The sequence below is a fragment of the Enoplosus armatus genome, chromosome 8 (genome assembly GCF_043641665.1).
Source record: "Enoplosus armatus isolate fEnoArm2 chromosome 8, fEnoArm2.hap1, whole genome shotgun sequence".
Classification (NCBI taxonomy): Eukaryota; Metazoa; Chordata; class Actinopteri; order Centrarchiformes; family Enoplosidae; genus Enoplosus; species Enoplosus armatus.
In genome coordinates, this window is record NC_092187.1 from 41,242 (window position 1) to 61,708 (window position 20,467).

At 42.0% G+C, this 20,467-nt stretch overlaps 1 protein-coding gene across 1 annotated transcript; it reads right to left on the reverse strand.

Moving 5' to 3' along the window:
- Nucleotides 1-1,356: 1,356 nt before the first annotated feature.
- On the reverse strand, nucleotides 1,357-14,508 carry LOC139288641 (serine--tRNA ligase, cytoplasmic). Its single transcript, XM_070909990.1, has 11 exons — nucleotides 14,348-14,508; nucleotides 13,331-13,401; nucleotides 13,104-13,184; nucleotides 12,787-12,945; nucleotides 11,846-11,989; nucleotides 11,601-11,756; nucleotides 8,599-8,820; nucleotides 8,170-8,299; nucleotides 4,829-4,986; nucleotides 4,535-4,664; nucleotides 1,357-2,249 (listed from the first exon to the last, which is right to left on the reverse strand). The coding sequence occupies exons 1-11, from the start codon at nucleotides 14,481-14,483 to the stop codon at nucleotides 2,092-2,094; spliced, it is 1,545 nt and encodes a 514-aa protein (XP_070766091.1). The 5' UTR covers nucleotides 14,484-14,508; the 3' UTR covers nucleotides 1,357-2,091.
- Nucleotides 14,509-20,467: the final 5,959 nt, after the last annotated feature.

Below are 20,467 nucleotides of genomic sequence, written 5' to 3' on the forward strand. Positions count from 1 at the left end.
TGGTGTGTTCAGCGTGGTCAAATTATGGCAGACGGATCATGGTTCCAAGTCTCTCCGACGTTCGGTCCGGGAGATATCGTCCAAAGAGTGTCGTCCAATAGGAAGGAGTGAGCTGGGAGGGTGTGAATAAAGTGTTGATGCCAAAATTCTTCTTTTCAGGTATGGGGTTAGGGATAGGGTCTAAGAGACAAGTTGATGGCTTAGATGAAGAAATGGTTTTAGTAATTTGGTGAAGGTCAATGGGAGAAAAGCAATCTAAATATATATCAGGTTTTACAGCTGTTTCTGAGATTCCTGTGTTTGAAGGTAAGGTACCACCTGAACACACAAGGTGATCAATTCTGTCTCTAATAAGCTCATGAAGTCATTACTGCTGAGGGTTATAGGAATACATGGCTCAATAGAGCTGTGACTCTCTGTCAGCCTGTCTACAGTGCTGAAGAGAAACCTGGGGTTGTTCTTGTTCTCTTCTCTTAATGATGAGTAATAGGCTGATCTGGCTTTACAGAGGGCCTTCCTATAAGTTCTAAGAGTATCTTGCCAAATTAAACGTGATTCCTCCAGTTTGGTGGAGCGCCATTTCCTTTCAAGTTTCTGCACTGTTTGCTTTAATTTGCGGGTTTGGGTGTTATACCATGGAGCTGACTGTCTTTGTTTTATTATCTTCTTTTTAAGAGGGGCAATAGAGTCAAGTGTCAGTTGCATTGAGCCTGCAGCACTGTCAACAAGATCGTCCATTTGGGAGAGACGAAGGATAGCATAGGAGTCCTCAGTTTTATTGAGACATGGCATTGAATTAAATGCCGATGGAATCACTTCCTTAAATTTAGCTACAGTACTATCAGATAGATTTCCGGTGTAGACTTTTTTGACAAATGGCGTGTAGTCCAATAATAGGAATTCAAAAGTTCCTAAATAATGGTCCGATAACAAAGGATTCTGTGGAAAGACAATTAGATGTTCAATTTCAAGTCCATATGTCAGAACCAGGTCGAGGGTGTGATTAAAACAGTGAGTGGGTTTCTGTACCCTCTGACAGAAGCCAATCGAATCCAATAAAGAGATAAATGCAGTACCAAGGCTATCCTTATCAACATCCACATGAATATTAAAATCGATACGATAATTACTTTGTCTGTTTTAAGGACCAAACCTGATAAAAACTCTGAGAATTCAGATAAGAATTCAGAGTATGGACCTGGAGCGCGATAGACTATAACGAATAAAACTGGCTTCAGTGTTTTCCAGGTTGGGAATGAGAGACTCAGAACAAGGCTTTCAAATGAGTTATAATCCGGTTTAGGTCAAGAGTTGATCAACAGTAGTACTAAGACTCATTAAAAAACACACAAAAAAGAACTTCCTTACCAACTGTATTTAAGATTTGTTTACAGCGTGTGCCACTTCATCAAGCCTCAATCATACATATATATCTTCATATTAGCAAGTGCATACAGACAATGTCAATGTCTCAATTGTAAGCTAGCAAGCAGCAACAATGGCCAGAGATGATGATTGTGGTCAGAAGACAGCATGACAGGAAGCCTAAAACGGATGGATGGATAGATGGATTTCTTTAAAGCCATTTCAGACATTAAGTAATCAACCATGTTTTACAGAAGAAATGCGGGTTTTAGTCTCAACACAGAGCCAAAGAACGACGATTTAAAGTCAGTGATCAGTTATACTAAATGCATTTGGAAACCACACTTCGATGATAATTACAGATCCCAAAAAGCTGGACAAACATGTACCTGTAAATAACCTGTAGTTTATCTGCACTACAGAAATTTAGCTGCAGATTCTGAATATATCAACACGCTCTAGTAGTCTTATCTGTTGGTCTTAGGCTCAGTGTGGCTGCAGACGTGAGGAAGGGAAAGACAGAGACAGGTGGCCAATGGACTCTGAAGTGAAGTGTAGATGGGTGAGAGCAGAGAGATAACATTAAGTGCCAATTTGAGAGATTTGTCTTCTCATTTTCCAACAATTTTAGTTTGGGAGAAATGGCAAAACTGACACCCGATCATTATACACCAGGCTCTATTCCATCAGTTTCTATCTGCGGTTGTGGTGATGCGACATTGGATTCTATGAGTCGTTGACGGACATGCTCTCCATGGCGTTGGGCAGGTTCTGGTCTCCTTTTCCCTGCTTCTTCTTCCCTCCTTCATGCTGTTTCTTTGCTTTCTTAGCCAGCCCCTGATCAATAGGAGCGGGCTTGACAAACTTAATGATCTCAGTCCAACCTGGATGTGAGAAAGACAAGTAGGGGGAAAAATATATATATACAGTGCATCCGGAAAGTATTCACAGCGCTGCACTTTTTCCACATTTTGTTATGTTGCAGCCTTATACCAAAATGGATTAAATTCATTTTTTTCCTCAAAATTCTACACACAACACCCCATAATGACAACGTGAAAAAAGTTTATTTGAGATTTTTGCAAATTTATTAAAAATAAAAAACCTGAGAAATCACATGTACATAAGTATTCACAGCCTTTGCTCAATACTTTGTTGATGCACCTTTGGCAGCAATTACAGCCTCAAGTCTTTTTGAATATGATGCCACAAGCTTGGCACACCTATCTTTGGGCAGTTTCACCCATTCCTCTTTGCAGCACCTCTCAAGCTCCATCAGGTTGGATGGGAAGCGTCGGTGCACAGCCATTTTCAGATCTCTCCAGAGATGTTCAATCGGATTCAAGTCTGGGCTCTGGCTGGGCCACTCAAGGACATTCACAGAGTTGTCCTGAAGCCACTCCTTTGATATCTTGGCTGTGTGCTTAGGGTCGTTGTCCTGCTGAAAGATAAACCGTCGCCCCAGTCTGAGGTCAAGAGCGCTCTGGAGCAGGTTTTCATCCAGGATGTCTCTGTACTTTGCTGCATTCATCTTTCCCTCTATCCTGACTAGTCTCCCAGTTCCTGCCGCTGAAAAACATCCCCACAGCATGATGCTGCCACCACCATGCTTCACTGTAGGGATGGTATTGGCCTGGTGATGAGCGGTGCCTGGTTTCCTCCAAACGTGACGCCTGGCATTCACACCAAAGAGTTCAATCTTTGTCTCATCAGACCAGAGAATTTTGTTTCTCATGGTCTGAGAGTCCTTCAGGTGCCTTTTGGCAAACTCCAGGCGGGCTGCTATGTGCCTTTTACTAAGGAGTGGCTTCCGTCTGGCCACTCTACCATACAGGCCTGATTGGTGGATTGCTACAGAGATGGTTGTCCTTCTGGAAGGTTCTCCTCTCTCCACAGAGGAACTCTGGAGCTCTGACAGAGTGACCATCGGGTTCTTGGTCACCTCCCTGACTAAGGCCCTTCTCCCCCGATTACTCAGTTTAGATGGCCGGCCAGCTCTAGGAAGAGTCCTGGTGGTTCCGAACTTCTTCCACTTACGGATGATGGAGGCCACTGTGCTCATTGGGACCTTCAAAGCAGCAGAAATTTTTCTGTAACCTTCCCCAGATTTGTGCCTCGAGACAATCCTGTCTCGGAGGTCTACAGACAATTCCTTTGACTTCATGCTTGGTTTGTGCTCTGACATGCACTGTCAACTGTGGGACCTTATATAGACAGGTGTGTGCCTTTCCAAATCATGTCCAATCAACTGAATTTACCACAGGTGGACTCCAATTAAGCTGCAGAAACATCTCAAGGATGATCAGTGGAAACAGGATGCACCTGAGCTCAATTTTGAGCTTCATGGCAAAGGCTGTGAATACTTATGTACATGTGATTTCTTAGTTTTTTATTTTTAATAAATTTGCAAAAATTTCAAAAAAACTTTTTTCACATTGTCATTATGGGGTGTTGTGTGTAGAATTTTGAGGAAAAAAATTAATTTAATCCATTTTGGAATAAGGGTGTAACATAACAAAATGTGGAAAAAGTGAAGCGCTGTGAATACTTTCCGGATGCACTGTATTTAAGCCTTCAAACAAATAAAAAAACAACACTCAAAAGGTCTTCCATATGAATGTAAAACATTTTAAAATTTCCTGGAAAATAGCGAGCCAAGGAAACACCATAAAATCATTACGACAGTGCTTACACTTAAACGCTTTCTTGTGGAGTGAGATGAGAAGATCCCACACATCTCTCGTACACTAAGTATTAAACTACAGCCCATACGTAAGCACAGACAGGGCGAGGCTAGCTATTTCCCCGTTTCCACTCTTTGTGCTACCAACACCTCTAAAGCCACCAGCACAATACAAACATGTTTATAATGTGCTGTGTCGCCCCTGGCATCTGGCTGCAGCGTCATATTTAGTGTACAGACATGAGTGGTATACATGCTGCTGTCATGATTTCAGAGCAGCAGACAGGTGTCGTTGCATGACATGGAGTGAACTGCCTACAGCCCTCCTGACTGGTCTGAAGTCACCTTGGACTAAGTAGTTTGTAAAACAACTTACTCCACTTGGCCTGTAATTCTTCATTGACCAAATGCTTCATGGCAGCCATTTGTTATGTTTTTGAATGAACACAGCACACACCAGATGTGAAACAACTCAGCACAGCTTACCAGGAGGCATGAACTCCCTGAGCTTCTCTGGAATAACGATGCCTTCTTCGGTTTGGTAATTCTCTAGGATGGCACACATCACACGTGTGGTGGCGCACATGGTCGCATTCAGCATGTGCACAAACTCTGCCTATATAACAAACAAAGAGGAAGCAAGTTGAGTACAGACAGGATAAAACGTCTGCCAAGGAAAGTGAGAGGCATTCCTGCATTCAATCAGCTGCCCAACAGTAGCCTCGGCTGCATTATCAAACAGATCTTTATCGAGCTGTACAGCTGGAACAGAGCACTCACCTTGTCCATCATCTTTTTGGTCTGTCCGTAGCGGATGCGGAGGCGTCTGGCCTGGTAGTCGGTGCAGTTTGAGCAGGAGACCAGCTCTCTGAAAGCACCGGAGCCAGGGAACCAGGCCTCCAGATCCAGCTTCTTACTAGCTGCATGATTTAGGGCACCTGTGATGACATACAGTAGTTAGTATAAGTAGTTAGCGGATATTGACGCTTATAGTTAGGGCTGGCTCAGGTTAGTCTAGGCTGGTTTAAAAAACAGTAGCCAGGTGGGCTATCTTTCAAGTAGGGGAGCATGATAATTTGGTGTCAGCCAAGATTCTGTGATCATGAAGAGCTCTAGGCTATTTGAAAAAATCGTCACATAAAAAAAGATTTATTTACAAGTGATCTTACATTAAGAGGAGCCAACCTCAATTGCTTGGGAGTTGGCAGAGGAACGCACTTAATTGGTATTAAATTGGATGTACCTGAAGACAGACCTAACCACAAGGTGGAGCTACTGTGGTTTGCAGGGGAGGGAGAGGTTTGCTGGTGTAGACCAGAAGTGACCAGGAGTGGACATGAGGTGGCTGGCGGGTCGTCAAGGTGAGGGGGAGTTCAGGATTGTGAAAAACAAATTGTCGGTTAGAGTGTGTGAGCCCAGACCATTTGGGTGAATGCCATCCCAAAGAAAGCTGGGAGTTTCCAGAAAATATTAAAATTGTCCACACAAAAAAAAAGGTATGTTTCGGGCCGCACAAGTTAACTGCAGCCAGGTGTGGAAGCTAAGAGTGCGGCTAAAGCGATGGCAGCAGTGACCGAGGTCACAGACTGGAAAGCAAGAGGCAGAATTTACTAACACGGGTCCAACAAGTGGACTCCCTGCGGAGATTAGGCTTCGGTATGCAGTTTGAAGCGTCTTGACACATGGCCGTCCTCCCAGGCTTCCAAGACTAGAAACAAACCGGGTTGTGTTGGGCTCGGCAGGCTGTCGTACAACAAAAATATAAAAAGTCTAAACACCCCCCTGCCTTGTACATTTGCCGATAGATTTAAAAAAAAAAAACTGGGACATAAAAATGTAGTGTAAAATGAGGCTTAAAAACTGGATACAAATGTGGAACGAAGCTAGAGTTTCCGACAAGCACACTACTACAGCGTCCTCAGCACGTACTTCCAGTACTATACTGTACCAGAGAGTCATTGCCTCAACAGACAGGCTTTTTGAAAACAGTAGATGTATTATATTAAAAATAACCATGGAGTGTGTTGTACTAGTAAAAGAATAATGCAATTCGTTATTTTCATTATCGATTTGTCTGCACATTCTTTTCTCCATTAATTGACTCTAAAATGTCATGAAACTTCCTAAAGCCCAAGGTAACATCTAAAGTGTTCTTGTTTAGTCCAACCAACAGTCCAAAGCCCAAAAAGATTCACACAGACAAAGAAAATCAGCATATTCTCACATTTAAGAAGCTAGAGCTGGGGAATTTCTGGCATTTTTTAATGAAAAAAAGACAAATGATTAATATATTATCAAAATAGTTGTTGATAATTTTCTTTGTCAATCGACCAATTGATTGTGAGCTCAACTGAGTTCTTCCTGTGCCAAGTAATTTAGTGCCTTAACAGCAAGTAAACTAATAGCAGGAATTTCTAACCAGGAGCCTTTCAAGAGAATCCGTTTTGGTTGCTGGGTCATATTTTCTGCCCTGCCAAAAGTTCCTGCTCCTAAGATATGACGTTTGAACGACCAGGAATGATCAGGGTCATCTTTGCACATTCATCACAGTCCAATGCATGTTACTAACTTTATTTCTTCCCCGGAGTTTCTTTGTGCTTTGTCGACTCGTAGGTCGCTGTGGATCGTGGTCCTGGTACGCCTGGGTGCTGCTGCCGCCATGGGCCTGCCTGACTCTCATCACTACAGTTATTATGTTTAGTCGTAGTTCTGTCACTATTAAAGCTCCTATTATTAATCTCAGCTAATATTACAGCTATTTCTACTGTTAGTGCTGCCATACATCTTTGCCTACCTATCTGTCTGTCTGTCGGTCTGTCTATCTGTGTCTCTATGTCTATCTCTATGTCTATCTCTCTGTCTATCTCTCTGTCTCTGTCTCTCTCTCTCTCTCTCTCTCTCCCTAAAACCCAACCGGTCAAAGCAGATGACCGCCCACCTAGAGTCTGGTTCTGCTCAAGGTTTCTGCCTCTTAAAAGGAAGTTTTTCCTTGCCACTGTCGCCAAAGTGCTTGCTCATGGTGGGAACTGTTGGGTCTCTGTAATAACATTATAAAGAGTCGGTCTAGACCTGCTCTATTTTGTAAAGTGTCATGAGATGACTTTGTTGTGATTTGGCGCTATATAAATAAAATTGAATTGAATTGAATTGAATCAGGGTTAGTTTTGCAATACTGCACAAGCCTCTCAAATGCTTCTATTTGTGCACAGTATTCTTCCACAGCAAACAAGAAGGACTGGGGATGGGAAATTGGTTGAACCCTTTGAACTCTGAAATAGAAATGGTCCGCCAGTGCCTACATTGGTATTTGTGCTTATTGTGATGTCATTTCTTGGAGTATCTTCAAATGCTTCATATCCCTATAAATCTGTACAACCAAAGCTAAAAGCTTATGTAAGTCAGTAAACCATAATAATTGATAAAAGTATTGAAATTGTGTGGTAAATAAAAAAAAATCTAAAATTGAAACGGATCGTTGCCTTCAGCAAAACGGTCTTCATCCTCACTGAAGGAGGAGTCCAGTAGCTATTGCTCGCTAACAAAATGTCCAGTACCTCCTCAGTTGAGAATCTTTTTCTTGCCATCAAAGGCAAAAAAAGACACACAAAAGACCCCCCAAAAAAAGACAACTGATTATTTTTCTCAATCTCAATCTGACTTTCCAACCTGCTGCTCTGCTTCTGATTATCACGAGCTACAACTTGATGACTCTCAAGACAGAAAATAAATGCTCTAGCTATTACGGTTTTCATTTTAGATCGATTTGAACAGGATCCGTTTTCAAAGGGTTAATGTTAACCAAATGTTAACACCGCCTTATTAGTTTTAAAGAATAAATCAAGATTATGAAAGAGTGGAAGAGAAAAACAGCAAACAAGAGAAATGAAACTGAAAAGAATAGATCCACGCTACTATACAGTACACCACTGTAAAGTGTAATGGAGGAAACATTAAAAACGTTTATTTCAAGAGTAATTCTTCCTCTTGCTGTTCCCAGGGCTTAAAGAATGTGCTGCTATTTGGTTGGAAAGAATATTAACAGGTAGAGCTTTTTGTTTATTAGATACTTTCCAATAGACTCAGAAGCGATTCAGCTACAACTGCACGTGTGTTGGACCTACCAGAGACGATGTTTACGATGCGATAAGGAATCCCTAGTGACTGGTATAATTCTTCTGCAGTCTCTATCATCTCATCAAACATCTCCCAGGATTTGCCATCATGTGGGGAAGCATAGACGAACTGCTCAATCTACAAGAAGAGGAGCAAGGAGAAGGAGAGAAAACCACCACATCATTACTTTTTTTCCCCCCAAAAATACCAAAACAAAAAAGGGTATATCAATTATGTATACCAATCCCCAATTTACTTGTATTGTTAATCATTATTGTCATTTAGACTACTTTAGTGTGTGCCTGGCATGTAGTTCTAGATAATTTAACAAATCTAGTAATTAGATAAGTGATAACAAAAAGTGGCCATGTATGTAACGTTGTATTTAACTGACAATGAAAAGTAATATGAAACACTCCTTTTGTACTGCAACGTACCTTCTCAAACTGGTGCACCCTGAAGATCCCGCGGGTGTCTCTGCCATGGGAGCCCACCTCCTGTCGAAAGCAGGTGGAGAAGCCGGCGTAGCGGACAGGCAGGTCCTCGGGCTTGAGCCACTCGTCCCTCAGGAAGGCCGCAATGGGCTGCTCGGAGGTGGCGATGAGGTACTTCTCATCTATGGAATTGTCGTCTGACTTCTCACTTCCCTTCCCAATGACCTGAAGTAAACAGACACACACTGTGGGTCAGAAGGAGGAACAACAGACAGAAATCCGCTGTCACATTAGGGATGGGTATCAATAAGGTTTTAGAGAAAAAGGCGATAAAAGAGAGGAAAAAAAGGTGAAAAGGGAGAGAAAGGCGAATATAAAGAAAAGGGTGAAAAAAAGGATAGAAAAGGCAAAAAAAGAGCCAACGCAGAAAAGAGAAGAGAAAGACAAGAATAGAGGAAAGAGAAAGGCGACAAAATGAAAGAGAAGAGCAAACGGCGCAAAGAGAAAACGGCGAAAATAGGGGAGAAAAGGTGAAAAAAAAGAGAGGAAATGCAAAAAAAGAGAACTAGGCCAAAAGAGAAAAAAAGAGAGGAGGGCGAAAAAGGAGAGCAAACACAAAAAAAAGTTTTTGTTGCCCTTTTGTCTTTTTTCCGCCACTTTCTCTCCCTTTTTTCTCTTTTTTAAGCCCTTTTGATGATGATCCGTGTTATCAGGAATCAGCTGTAAAACCTTTTCTCCCATCGACCTTCACCTACTAGAACCATTTCTTCATCTAATCTGTCTTTATTAAACAGGCTGTGTACCACAGTCCTTTAAAGTAGCTGTAATTAAACCACTTCTTAAAAAGCCCACTCTTGATCCAGAGGTTTTAGCCAACTATAGATCTATATCTAACCCTCCCTTTCTTGCCAAGATCCTTGAGAAAGCAGTCGCCAACCAGCTGTGTGACTTTCTGCATGACAATAAGTTGCTTGAGGACTTTCAGTCAGGTTTCAGAGCGCACCATAGCACAGAGACAGCACTGGTAAAAGTTACAAATGACCTAACTGCATCAGACAAATTGACCATCATATACTTGTTTTGTTAGACCTTAGTGCTGCATTCGACACCATTGACCATCATATTCTACTACATAAACTGGACCTCTGTTGAACCCCCAACCCCCTGGAAGGGGGCAAGGGTTATAAAAGGGAATGCAGAAGAAGACATCGGGGTGCGAGTGCGTGCTGCTGCGTGCATGCCAGAGACCTGTCACCTCTGACTGACTGACTGCTTGGGCTCTTGCCTTAGTTGTTTGTGAGACTTTGTTACTTGATTGGTTTTATTTTCTTCTTTTTGGACATTTTGTATCCATTAACTCTTTTTGATAAGACTCCAATAAAATTGGGTTGTACTTTGTACATTCCAACCAAAGTCCTGTGTTGCTCCTCTCTGAGATCATCTAAGTAGCCTCCCTCAGGTAAGAAGACTCCTCTCCTTGAGATAGGCCGACAGTAGATAATAATTTGGCTTTGACTGATGAATTCTAAGAAAGCTGCTATGTGTATATGATGATGTTTAACATGGAAGGACATGTTGAATAGGTTTAACTCAGTTGTCTGATGTTTTGCTGCTGCTGTGGATTGTTTGGTGGTTACTGTTGAAGTTTGTAAATAGTTGGGACACGGAGGGTTTTCCTAAATTTTATCTCTAAATTGTGAATTAGGGATTTGGGCATTTGAGGCGACCCAGTGTGAAATCAGGCGAGTGTCCGCCACCCTTCCGTGTGGACATCCCCCAGTATTGATCTTTTCCTTCAAGGTCTTACTGGGGTACCACCAATCTTCAAACACCTATCACACGCAGATATTCCTGCTAATATCCGGTCGTTGGCACATAGTCAACTATATAGGCCCTAGTGTTATGATATTCCGGGAACGTAACCAGACTCCCTAAGCAGGCTAAAGCGGTCTTGCGTGTAGATTTTGGGAGTCCGTTCGAAAACCTAAAGATTAGGTCGTAGAACAGCCGTCACTCAATGTGATATTCGCGTTGGGTGGGGGTATCGGTTGTAACATCTAAGAACCTCTTCAATATTCTTACTCTAGATGGCATTGCCCTGTCCTCCAGCGCCACCGTGAGGAATCTCAGAGTTGTCTTTGATCAGGACATGTCCTTTAACTCCCACGTAAAACAAACTTCAAGGACTGCCTTCTTTCATCTCCGTAACATTGCAAACATCAGGAAGATCCTGTCTCAAACAGATGCAGAAAAATTTGTCCATGCATTTTTTACGTCTAGGCTGGATTAGTGCAATTCCTTATTATCAGGCTGTCCAAATAAGTCCCTGAGGACACGCCAGCTGATCCGTAATGCTGCGGCACATGTACTGAGAGGAACCAGGAAAAGAGATCATATTTCTCAAGTATTAGCTTCGCTGCACTGGCTCCCTGTAAAATCCAGAATAGAGCTTAAAATCCTTCTCCTCACCCTACAAAGTTCTTACTGGTCAGGTACCATCAGATCTTAAAGAGCTCATAGTACCCTATTACCCCACTAGAGCACTGCGCTCCCAGAATGCAAGGTTGCTTGTGGTTCCTAGAGTCTCCAAAAGCAGAACAGGAGCCAGAGCCTTCAGCTATCAAGCTCCTCTCCTGTGGAATCGGCTCCCAGTTTGGGTGCGGGAGGCAGACACACTCTCTACTTTTAAGAGGAGGCTTTAAACTTTGCTTTTTGATAAGAAATCATAGTTAGGGCTGCCTGGACCAGCCCCTAGTTATGCTGCTATCGACTTTATATCTTCCCGTTTCTTTGTGCTTTCTCATCTTCCAGACAAACTTCATAAAATAATCTCATTTCATTCTTATACCAATATCCAATATGCATATATTTCTATAAGGACAGAATATCCCTCTCCACCCTTAAGGTTTCACTCGAGTCAGATCCGTGACAGCAACTTCTTAAGTTAAATACAAGTTAACAGAAGATGTTGAGGTAAAGGCTCAGTTCAGTAAAAGCTTCCATACCTTGTAAAGCTCTTCATCAAACTGGCTGAGTTGGGCGACTTCCTGCATGACCTCTTTCCTCATGAAGAAGGGTGTGTAGAGCATGGTGTACTTCTTGCCGTGGAGGATCCTTAAGGCATAATTGATCAGGGCCTGCTCCAGGAACACCAGCGGTCCCTGAATACAACAGAAGAGAGGGAAACAACTCAACAGCTTGTTTCTTGCAGTGATTTACCATTTTCTGTCCTTCAATTCAAAGAACTCACCTTCAGAAAGTAACCTCTGCTCCCAGCCACAACAGCCCCCCTCTCTCCATCAAAGCCATCAATCATGACCACCAGGTCAACATGGGAGTACTTCTTCTGGACGGTGCAGTCGCCCCAGGTACGCTCCACCTTGTTGTCTGCATCCTGTAAGGGGGAAACCAGAGGAAATATTAGATTGAGCTGATTAGTCGACTGACAGACAATTAATATGCAACAATTTGATAAGAAATTAAATTAGTCAAAAAATGCTTATATATTTTTCTCCTTTTCGTTTTATATCATTTAAACTGAATATCTTTGGGTTTGGACCTGTTGGTCAGACAAACAAAAAAGTTAATTTATGTCACTCCAGCTAAAAATTACAGGACAGAGAAGTTTTGGGAAATTTCCTGATGTCCTTTCCTGCCGAGATACACAAGAAGATCGATATCGCTCTCGTATAGTTGTACACCAAATATGGAGCTGGAGCCAGGAGATAAATAGCTACGCTAACCAGCTGCTAGCTTTCATATTTAGCGTACAGACATGATAGTAGTATTGATCCGCTCATCTCACTCTCAGCGAGAAAGTGAGTAAGTGCATTTCCCAAAATGTCTACCTATAACGTCTTGGTTCTGGCAGTCCAGTAGTACTGCAGACAAAGCATGCCGAGACATTTAATACCCAAAACTCTATACAGTAAGAGCAATATTTTAGTTTTTGTTTCTGGTACCAACAACTTTTAATACAGTTAATAGTAGGTCACAATGCCTTAATAGTAGGTCACAATGCCTTGAAAATACTTTGACATGTCATGATAATTGCTGGGTCGTGTGTTATCTAATCGACTTTATTGGTAAAGATCATGTCAATCAATGTGACAATATGTGAAATGACAATGGATTTACAGCAATGTAATCAGCTCCTTTTTTAACCAGATCTGCCTGTATCAAAGCACCCACCTCATCATTGCTGATGGGTACAGATGGGTGCAGAAGATTGCCAATCTCCCTCAGGTACTCAAAGCGCTCGGCCTCGAGCTTTATCCTCTCACTGTCGGATTTCTCCACTGCCTCATCCACCAACAAACGCACCCTCTTGATCTGGGTTACTGTCAGGGCCTGAGGCAGAAAAATGAGAGGAGAGGAGAAGCAAGGAAAGAAAAAAAACAAGCAATTTGTTAGCTTTAAGTTCTGTCTTTTTAGAGATTCATTGAACAAAATGCAAAAATGCTGCCCTATCGGTGGGGACAAGCGCTTAGGAGCACGGACAGTTATACCGATAGTGTTTCAGCTGTTAGGGACTCCAAGTTCTGCGCTTCATCAGGTAAAGACTCATCCTCCCCAACTTGCTCCTTCCTCTACATTCACAACATAGAAAGGTATTACAAAAAGAAAAAAAATTACAGGTCTGGTTGCTGGACACATACTGGCAGTGTTATTTAACCCCTCTCACTCTGTTACAAGAGACAACGACCAGTGAGTCAGTGTCCCGATGCTTCCTCACCTTCATTTTCTCCCCAATGCTCTTGCTGCAGAGGTTCTTAGCTTTGTTGAGGTTGTCTGCAGTGAAGCGGCCTGTTAGGGGATAAATCACAGTCAGTCAGTGCATGGGACTGTACTTGTACAAAGTACAAAGTGTGTGAGCTGGTGGCAGGTGTTCAGCTCACTCTTGTGCTGTCAAAAAACGAGATAAGATAAAAAATGTAAACAAACTACCTTTGTTACTTTAATAGTAGCAGCTGTACTGTACTGGCTGCAGGGCGAGGTTGACGTATGCTGTTGGCTGGGATTGCATCAGATTGCACGCTCTTACTCGGCATCGGTAAGCTAACCCGGCGTTAGCCAACAACTTGTTTTAACGTTATATTTGACTTGATTATGGGAACGTGTGGTTAACTAGTGCTTGTCGTCTATCTATTACACACTTGATATTAAGCAATTACCTTTAACTACGTGGAGGATAACCAAATGGCTCATGTGGATGTGGTAGTTGCGCTAACATTAGCCCCATTGCGTGCTATTCTCTCCTGTGAGATCATACCAAACTCCATTCGAATCTGGCAATAAATTCCTAGCGTTAGCAAAATTACAAACATTCACGAATTGACAAGATAAAATATTTTACATCCTGTTAAAACAATGCCCACTGGTAAATACGGCTTGAATAGAATGCACCAGGGTGACTATTTCAATAATAATTTGCGAATAATTTTTCGCAGTGGTTAACGTTAGCGTTAACTTGCGATTGCAGAGCGTGGAGATAACAAGCGAATTCAAGTATATTCTTTAAAGCATTTCAAGATATACATTTGCGCGATGTCTTTAAATGCCCTAGATGGGATCCAACATTGGGCTGTATTCTCATACTAACAATGCATATGCCAGATTTTTACAATTTGAGTATGACGTGAGCTCCCCTCCAGTGGAAAATACACGGACGCTACGCTAATATTGGCATCATTAGCAACCGCGCTAACGTTAGCTTCTATGATCGAAACAACAGAAATAAAAAGGCACTTACATTTCCTCCACTCTGTATCTGCGGAGACCAGTTTGTCAACGAGTGTTACATCTTTAAACCTCTTCCTTTGGGTCTCACGGACGACTTCTGGATCGCCGCCTTTGTCGGTCCGAAACAGGTCCAAGTCGAGCACCATCTTTCCACGTTGTCTGACAGTTAGAGCTAAATCTTTGGCGTTTATTGGCGGTTGGCAAACCAGCGTAGAGGCGCATTACCGCCACCAACTGGACTGGAGTGTGGAAGAGATTATGCAGAAAACGAAACTAACAAACAAAACAAAACAAAAAAAACTTCTACATTCTTTTAACTGAACCAGTTTCATTAAAAAACTTAATGTCATTGTAAATCGTGCCTGCTGTTTTCCCCAAGAGACCTGACAATGAAAAGTCAAGGTGTTTTGACTTCCTGAGCGACTGAAGACGTTGATTCTGAGGCTGTGGCTGAGACCTGTATGACCTATTCTCAGACGAGTGATGACATTTTCTTCCCTTTGTTTCCAGCCCACCCTCCTCCCAGCACCGACATGTCTTTGTATATTATATAGATGTCTTCCAGTTTCATTATCATCCCAATACTCCTGCCATACTGATTGTGCATATGTCCTGAATGAATGTCTTAGCTTCGTCTTTGCTTAATGGCACTTGTTGCGTTTGTTTGGCCAGAACATCCACCTGCTCATTTCCCGCCACACCAACATGAGCAGGAACCCAAAGGAAGCGTGTAGATATAACCTTAATTTCGATCCTGTACATTATAAGACCGACTTTATTAGTGAACCAAAACCGTGACAACCCAGAGTCCAGACCAGGATGCAGAGTCGCAGTCCTACACGCTTCTCTGCGCTTCCATTAGAGCAGTTACCCACCCAAAACCCCATAATGACTGTGTCTCCCCCCCGACCACTTAAATTAATTCAATCAAAATTAAACAGGAGAGCAGTCATTAATAAAAACCTAATAAAAATTAAGACCACCACTGCTATAGGACAAAACAATAGGAAAATTAAGTGTGGACTGTTAAATATCAGATCTCTGTCATCTAAAGCTGTATTAGTAAACAAGCTAATATCAGATAATCATTTTGATCTACTGTGCTATTATTACAGCTATTATTACAGCTGTAACTACTATCATCAGTCATATTTCCATTATTATTATAATTATAGCTGCTATTTCTACTGCTAGTCCGTCTGTCGGTCTGTCTATCTGTGTCTTTATGTCTATCTCTCTCTCTGTCTCTTTCTGTCTGTCTGTCTGTCTCTCCCCCTCTCTCTTTCTCCCTCCCTCTCTATGTCTCTCTCTCTCTCCCTCTCTCTCTCTTTCTCAAACCCAACCGGTCAAAGCAGATGACCGCCCACCTAGAGTCTGGTTCTGCTTGAGGTTTCTGCCTCTTAAAAGGAAGTTTTTCCTTGCCATTGTCGCCAAAGTGCTTGCTCATGGTGGGAACTGTTGGGTCTCTGTAATAACATTATATTATTATTATTATCAAAGTGTTTTTATTGAATTTTCTGTTCAAACAACAAACATCCCATTCAAAAAAAAAATAAAAATAAAAAAAATAAAATAAAATAAAATAAAATAAAAAAATAAATAAAAAAAAAGACAGCAGGACTCAAAACATACATCTCAAATACAGGTCTAAACCACAGACAAAACAGTAACAAGACATACCATACTAATATCAGACATCAGACATACCCATCACCCATGTGGGAAGGGAAGGGAAGGAGGGGGGGGGGTCAAAAGCTGCCATCTATGTTGGGGCTAATTAGAACTCATGTTCAAAGTAGGAAATAAAAGGCTGCCAGACCGTAGAGTACTTCTTAGTGTTGCCCTGCAAGGTGAATCTAATATGTTCTAATTTAAGGTGTGCCATCACCTCTTCTACCCATCGTTTATGGGATGGCGGTGTCGCCTTTATCCAGTTAAGTAGGATCAATCTCCTAGCCAGCAATGAAGAGAATGCTATTGTTTTCCTTTGAGAGATTGTTAGTGGCGCTTCCCTTGGTGTCACACCAAAGATGGCTGTCAGAGGGCCGGGCTCTATATCTTTGTTATAGATTGACGAGAAAGTTCTAAAAATTCTGGCCCAGAACTCTTTCAGCTTGGGACAGGACCAGAACATATGACCTATATTGGCTGGCACCTGTTTACATCTAGGGCAAGTCGGATCAGCCCCCTGATACATTCTTGCCAGTTTGTCCCTTGAGAAATGAAGTCTGTGTAAGACCTTAAACTGTATCAATCCATGTCTAACACATACAGAAGAAGAGTGTATTAGTTCCACTGCCCGTCTCCAGTCAACATCTGATATGTCCAATTCTAACTCTTCCTCCCACTTCCTTTGTAAGATATCAAGGGATGGGGAAGCCACCTTCTGGATGCTCACATAGAGCGTGGAAACCGTCCCTTTAAGAGTTGGATTCATGTCTAGCAGCCCATCTATCCATCCACTCCGCGGCAACTCAAGGGAAGAGGCGAATGTCTTTTTCACAAAATCTCGAACCTGAAAATATCTTAAGTAATTCGTCTTTGAGGGGATTCCATATTCCTTCTCCAACTGAGCAGCAGACATGAAAACACCACCTTTAAAAAGATTTTTGACGCATTCCACCCCAGCTCTATACCATTCCCTAAATGCTGTTCCCCCAAGGGCCGGGGAGAATAAGTGATTGCCATAGACGGGAGCAGACAGGAGGGCGTTTCTATTTTTAAAATGTGTTCTGAATTGGACCCAGATTTTGATAGAGTCACATACAACAGGGTTGTTTGTGTAAAGGTGTTTGCTTAAGGGCAGAGGAGCGCAGACCAGGGAGCATAGGGACACCGGGCTAGATGCATATCTTTCCATATGTACCCACACTGGAGTTTCATCGTCATCCAACTTTGAGACCCAAAACAACACCTTATGTATATTAGCAGCCCAATAATAGTGCATATAATTTGGTAGGGCCAGGCCTCCCTCTTCCCTCTGTCTCTCAAGGAACTCCCTTCTTATCCGGGGGACTTTTTTTTCCCAGATAAAGGTGGATGTACATTTATTCAGTTCTTTAAAAAATGACTTAGGTATGAAAATTGGTACCGTCTGGAATAAATAGAGGAACCGTGGCATTATGTTCATTTTAACAGAATTTATCTTCCCTGCTAATGATAGGGGGAGGGATGACCACCTTTCCATATCTAATTTTGCCGTATCCAATGTTACTTTAAAATTATGATTAAATAAATCTTTATACCTCCTCGTTACATTGATACCTAAATAGGTAAACTTATCCTTATTTGTTGTAAAGGGATAGGCCTGGAATGAAAGTTTCCTCGCCTGTTTATTAATTGGGAAAAGGACACTTTTTCCCAGGTTAATTTTATAACCCGACACCCTCCCATAGTCTTCGATAATACCAAGAGCTACCGGGATGTTCGTGACAGGATTCGACAGGAAGAGGAGGAGGTCATCAGCGTATAAAGACAACTTATGAATTTGCGTGCCCCTGTGTATTCCCCCGAGCTCAGCAGCATGCCTCAGCATTATTGCGAGGGGCTCAATTGCCACATCAAAGAGCATGGGCGACAAGGGGCAACCCTGCCTTGTCCCCCGAAACAGAGGAAAAGGTTCAGATATTATATTGTTTGTTCTTACCATAGCCTGGGGGTTCGCATAAATTATCTCAATCCACGAGCGAAATTTAGGACCGAATCCGAATCTCTCGAGGGCCGTGAACAGATAGAAATACTCTATTCTATCAAAGGCTTTGTGGGCATCCAGGGAGATCACAATCTCAGGCTCAATGTTATCTTCAGCAGTGTATATCACATTAAACAAGCGACGGAGATTACTGGAAAGTTGTCTACCAGCAACAAACCCTGTCTGGTCAGGATGAATTATTTTACTTATAACAAGCTCAATCCTAGCCGCCAATATTTTGGCCAATATCTTATAATCACAGCCAAGTAGACTCACTGGGCGGTATGATTCACATTTAAGTGGGTCTTTATTTTTCTTAAGGAGTACAGAGATCAAAGCCTGTGACATTGTTTGAGGCAAAGCTTTTTTATCAAGGACCTCCCTATATACTCCACAAAGCAGGGGTATCAGTTTAGAAGCGAATGTTTTATAAAACTCACTTGGGAACCCATCAGGGCCCGGCGCTTTGCCTGTCTTCATATTCCGAATCGCATTCTCTATCTCCCTAGCCGTCATGGGTCCCTCTAATCTATCCCTATCTGCGTCATCTAGGGATGGTATTTCCAGATTTTCAAAAAAATTTTTCACTCGTTCCTTGTCATCTGTTTCTGAAGTATACAGATCCTTATAAAAAGATTTAAATTGGTCGTTAATACCCTTCTGATCTATAATTTTGTTTCCCAGGTTATCTCCTATCTGTACTATCCTGCCAGCAGCTGCTGATTGCTTCAACTGGTAGCTCAGGAGCTTACCCGCACGCTCACCATGCTCATAGAGATCCTGTCTTGACCTAAGATATAGATCCTCCTCACATTGACTTATCAAGACATCATATTCAGTTTGGAGCAAAATCCGCTTTCTATGTAGCTCCTCAGAGGGAGTCATAGAATTTGCCAGGTCAACTTCTTTTATTGCTTTTATTAATTCCGTGGTACGTTTCATCTTTCTCTTCCTTTCACCAGCACTGTATGAAATTATTTGTCCTCGTAAATAAGCTTTTAAGGATTCCCACAGAGTGCCATTACTTATATCAGGGGTATCATTAAGTTCTAAAAAAAGACTATTTGCGAGTTTATGAATTTTGTAAAATCATCATCTGCCAATAGCCTGCTATTAAGGCGCCACATTCTCTGAGGTGGCGTATTCTCAGGAAAGTGAAGTTTCAACATGACCGGGCTGTGATCAGATATTACTATACCAGTGTATTCTACATCTGTTACTATAGAAGTCAGTTTATTATCTAATAAGAAATAGTCAATTCTAGTATATGTTTGATGTGGTGGGGAGTAAAAGGAGTACTGTCTGGAGGTTGGGTTTATGAATCTCCATGGATCAAACACACCATATGCTTTACAAAAAGAGTTAATGCATTGTGCTGATTTACTTAATACATTGGATGTTGGGCTAGAGCGGTCCAAGGTTGAGTCTAGGACACAGTTTAGGTCTCCCCCTAGAATCAGATTATGAGCGTCCAAATTAGGCAGTAATGAGAATAAGTCCTTAAAAAATTGAACATTATCCCAATTGGGTGCGTATATGTTTGCCAACACCACTGGCATATTGAATAATTTTCCAACCACAATAACATATCGACCATGTTTATCTTTTATAGTAGTTGTTTCTACGAATTGTACATTCCTGTGTATAAGGATGGCCACTCCTCGACTCTTACTATTGAAATTTGAGTGATAAATCTGATTGAATCCCCCCCTACAAAGCTTGAGGTGGTCCTTGTTCAACAAATGCGTCTCCTGTAAGTAAACTATCTCCGCTCCCTGGTCTCTCAAATGCGAAAATATCTTACTTCGTTTAGCCGGCTTATTGATCGCCCTTACGTTCCAGCTCATCAATTTTGTGTCCATTCTGCTCGCATCCATGTTTGGTGCCATGTCAGGAGTCCGCAGCCCGGAATCACCATTGCACCCCTATGATACCCACTTTCCGGATCACACCTTGAAGATTTGGCAGCAAAAACAAAAAGGTTAAAAGGAGAGGGTCTGGGGAGGGAGGGGGGGGTGTCACACACACAGACACAGCTAACACATAACACATTACATATATGAACGCTAACACAGTGCTCTTTAACGAGCTCTCTCGTGGCCAACCGGTCCATCATCCTCCTACACACCAAGCCTACCGTGTGCGGCTCCGTGTATATCACCCCCTAACCTTAAAAGTATAACATCACCCCTTTGACTTAATCACCTCATGGGAAAAACAAACAGAGGGAGCTCTCAAGAGCAAGATCCTAAATAATGTAAAATATTAAAAATAGAAATAAAAGGCAATACCATAGGCAGTAGGCAACAATAGCCAAGGGGGAAAAATCAATTCTTAAACCTTGAATAAGACAAAACAATAATATGACAGGGCAACCGTAGCTCCTAGGATGGGATGAGAATTATATATCTATATACACAGAAAAAAAAAAAAAAAAAA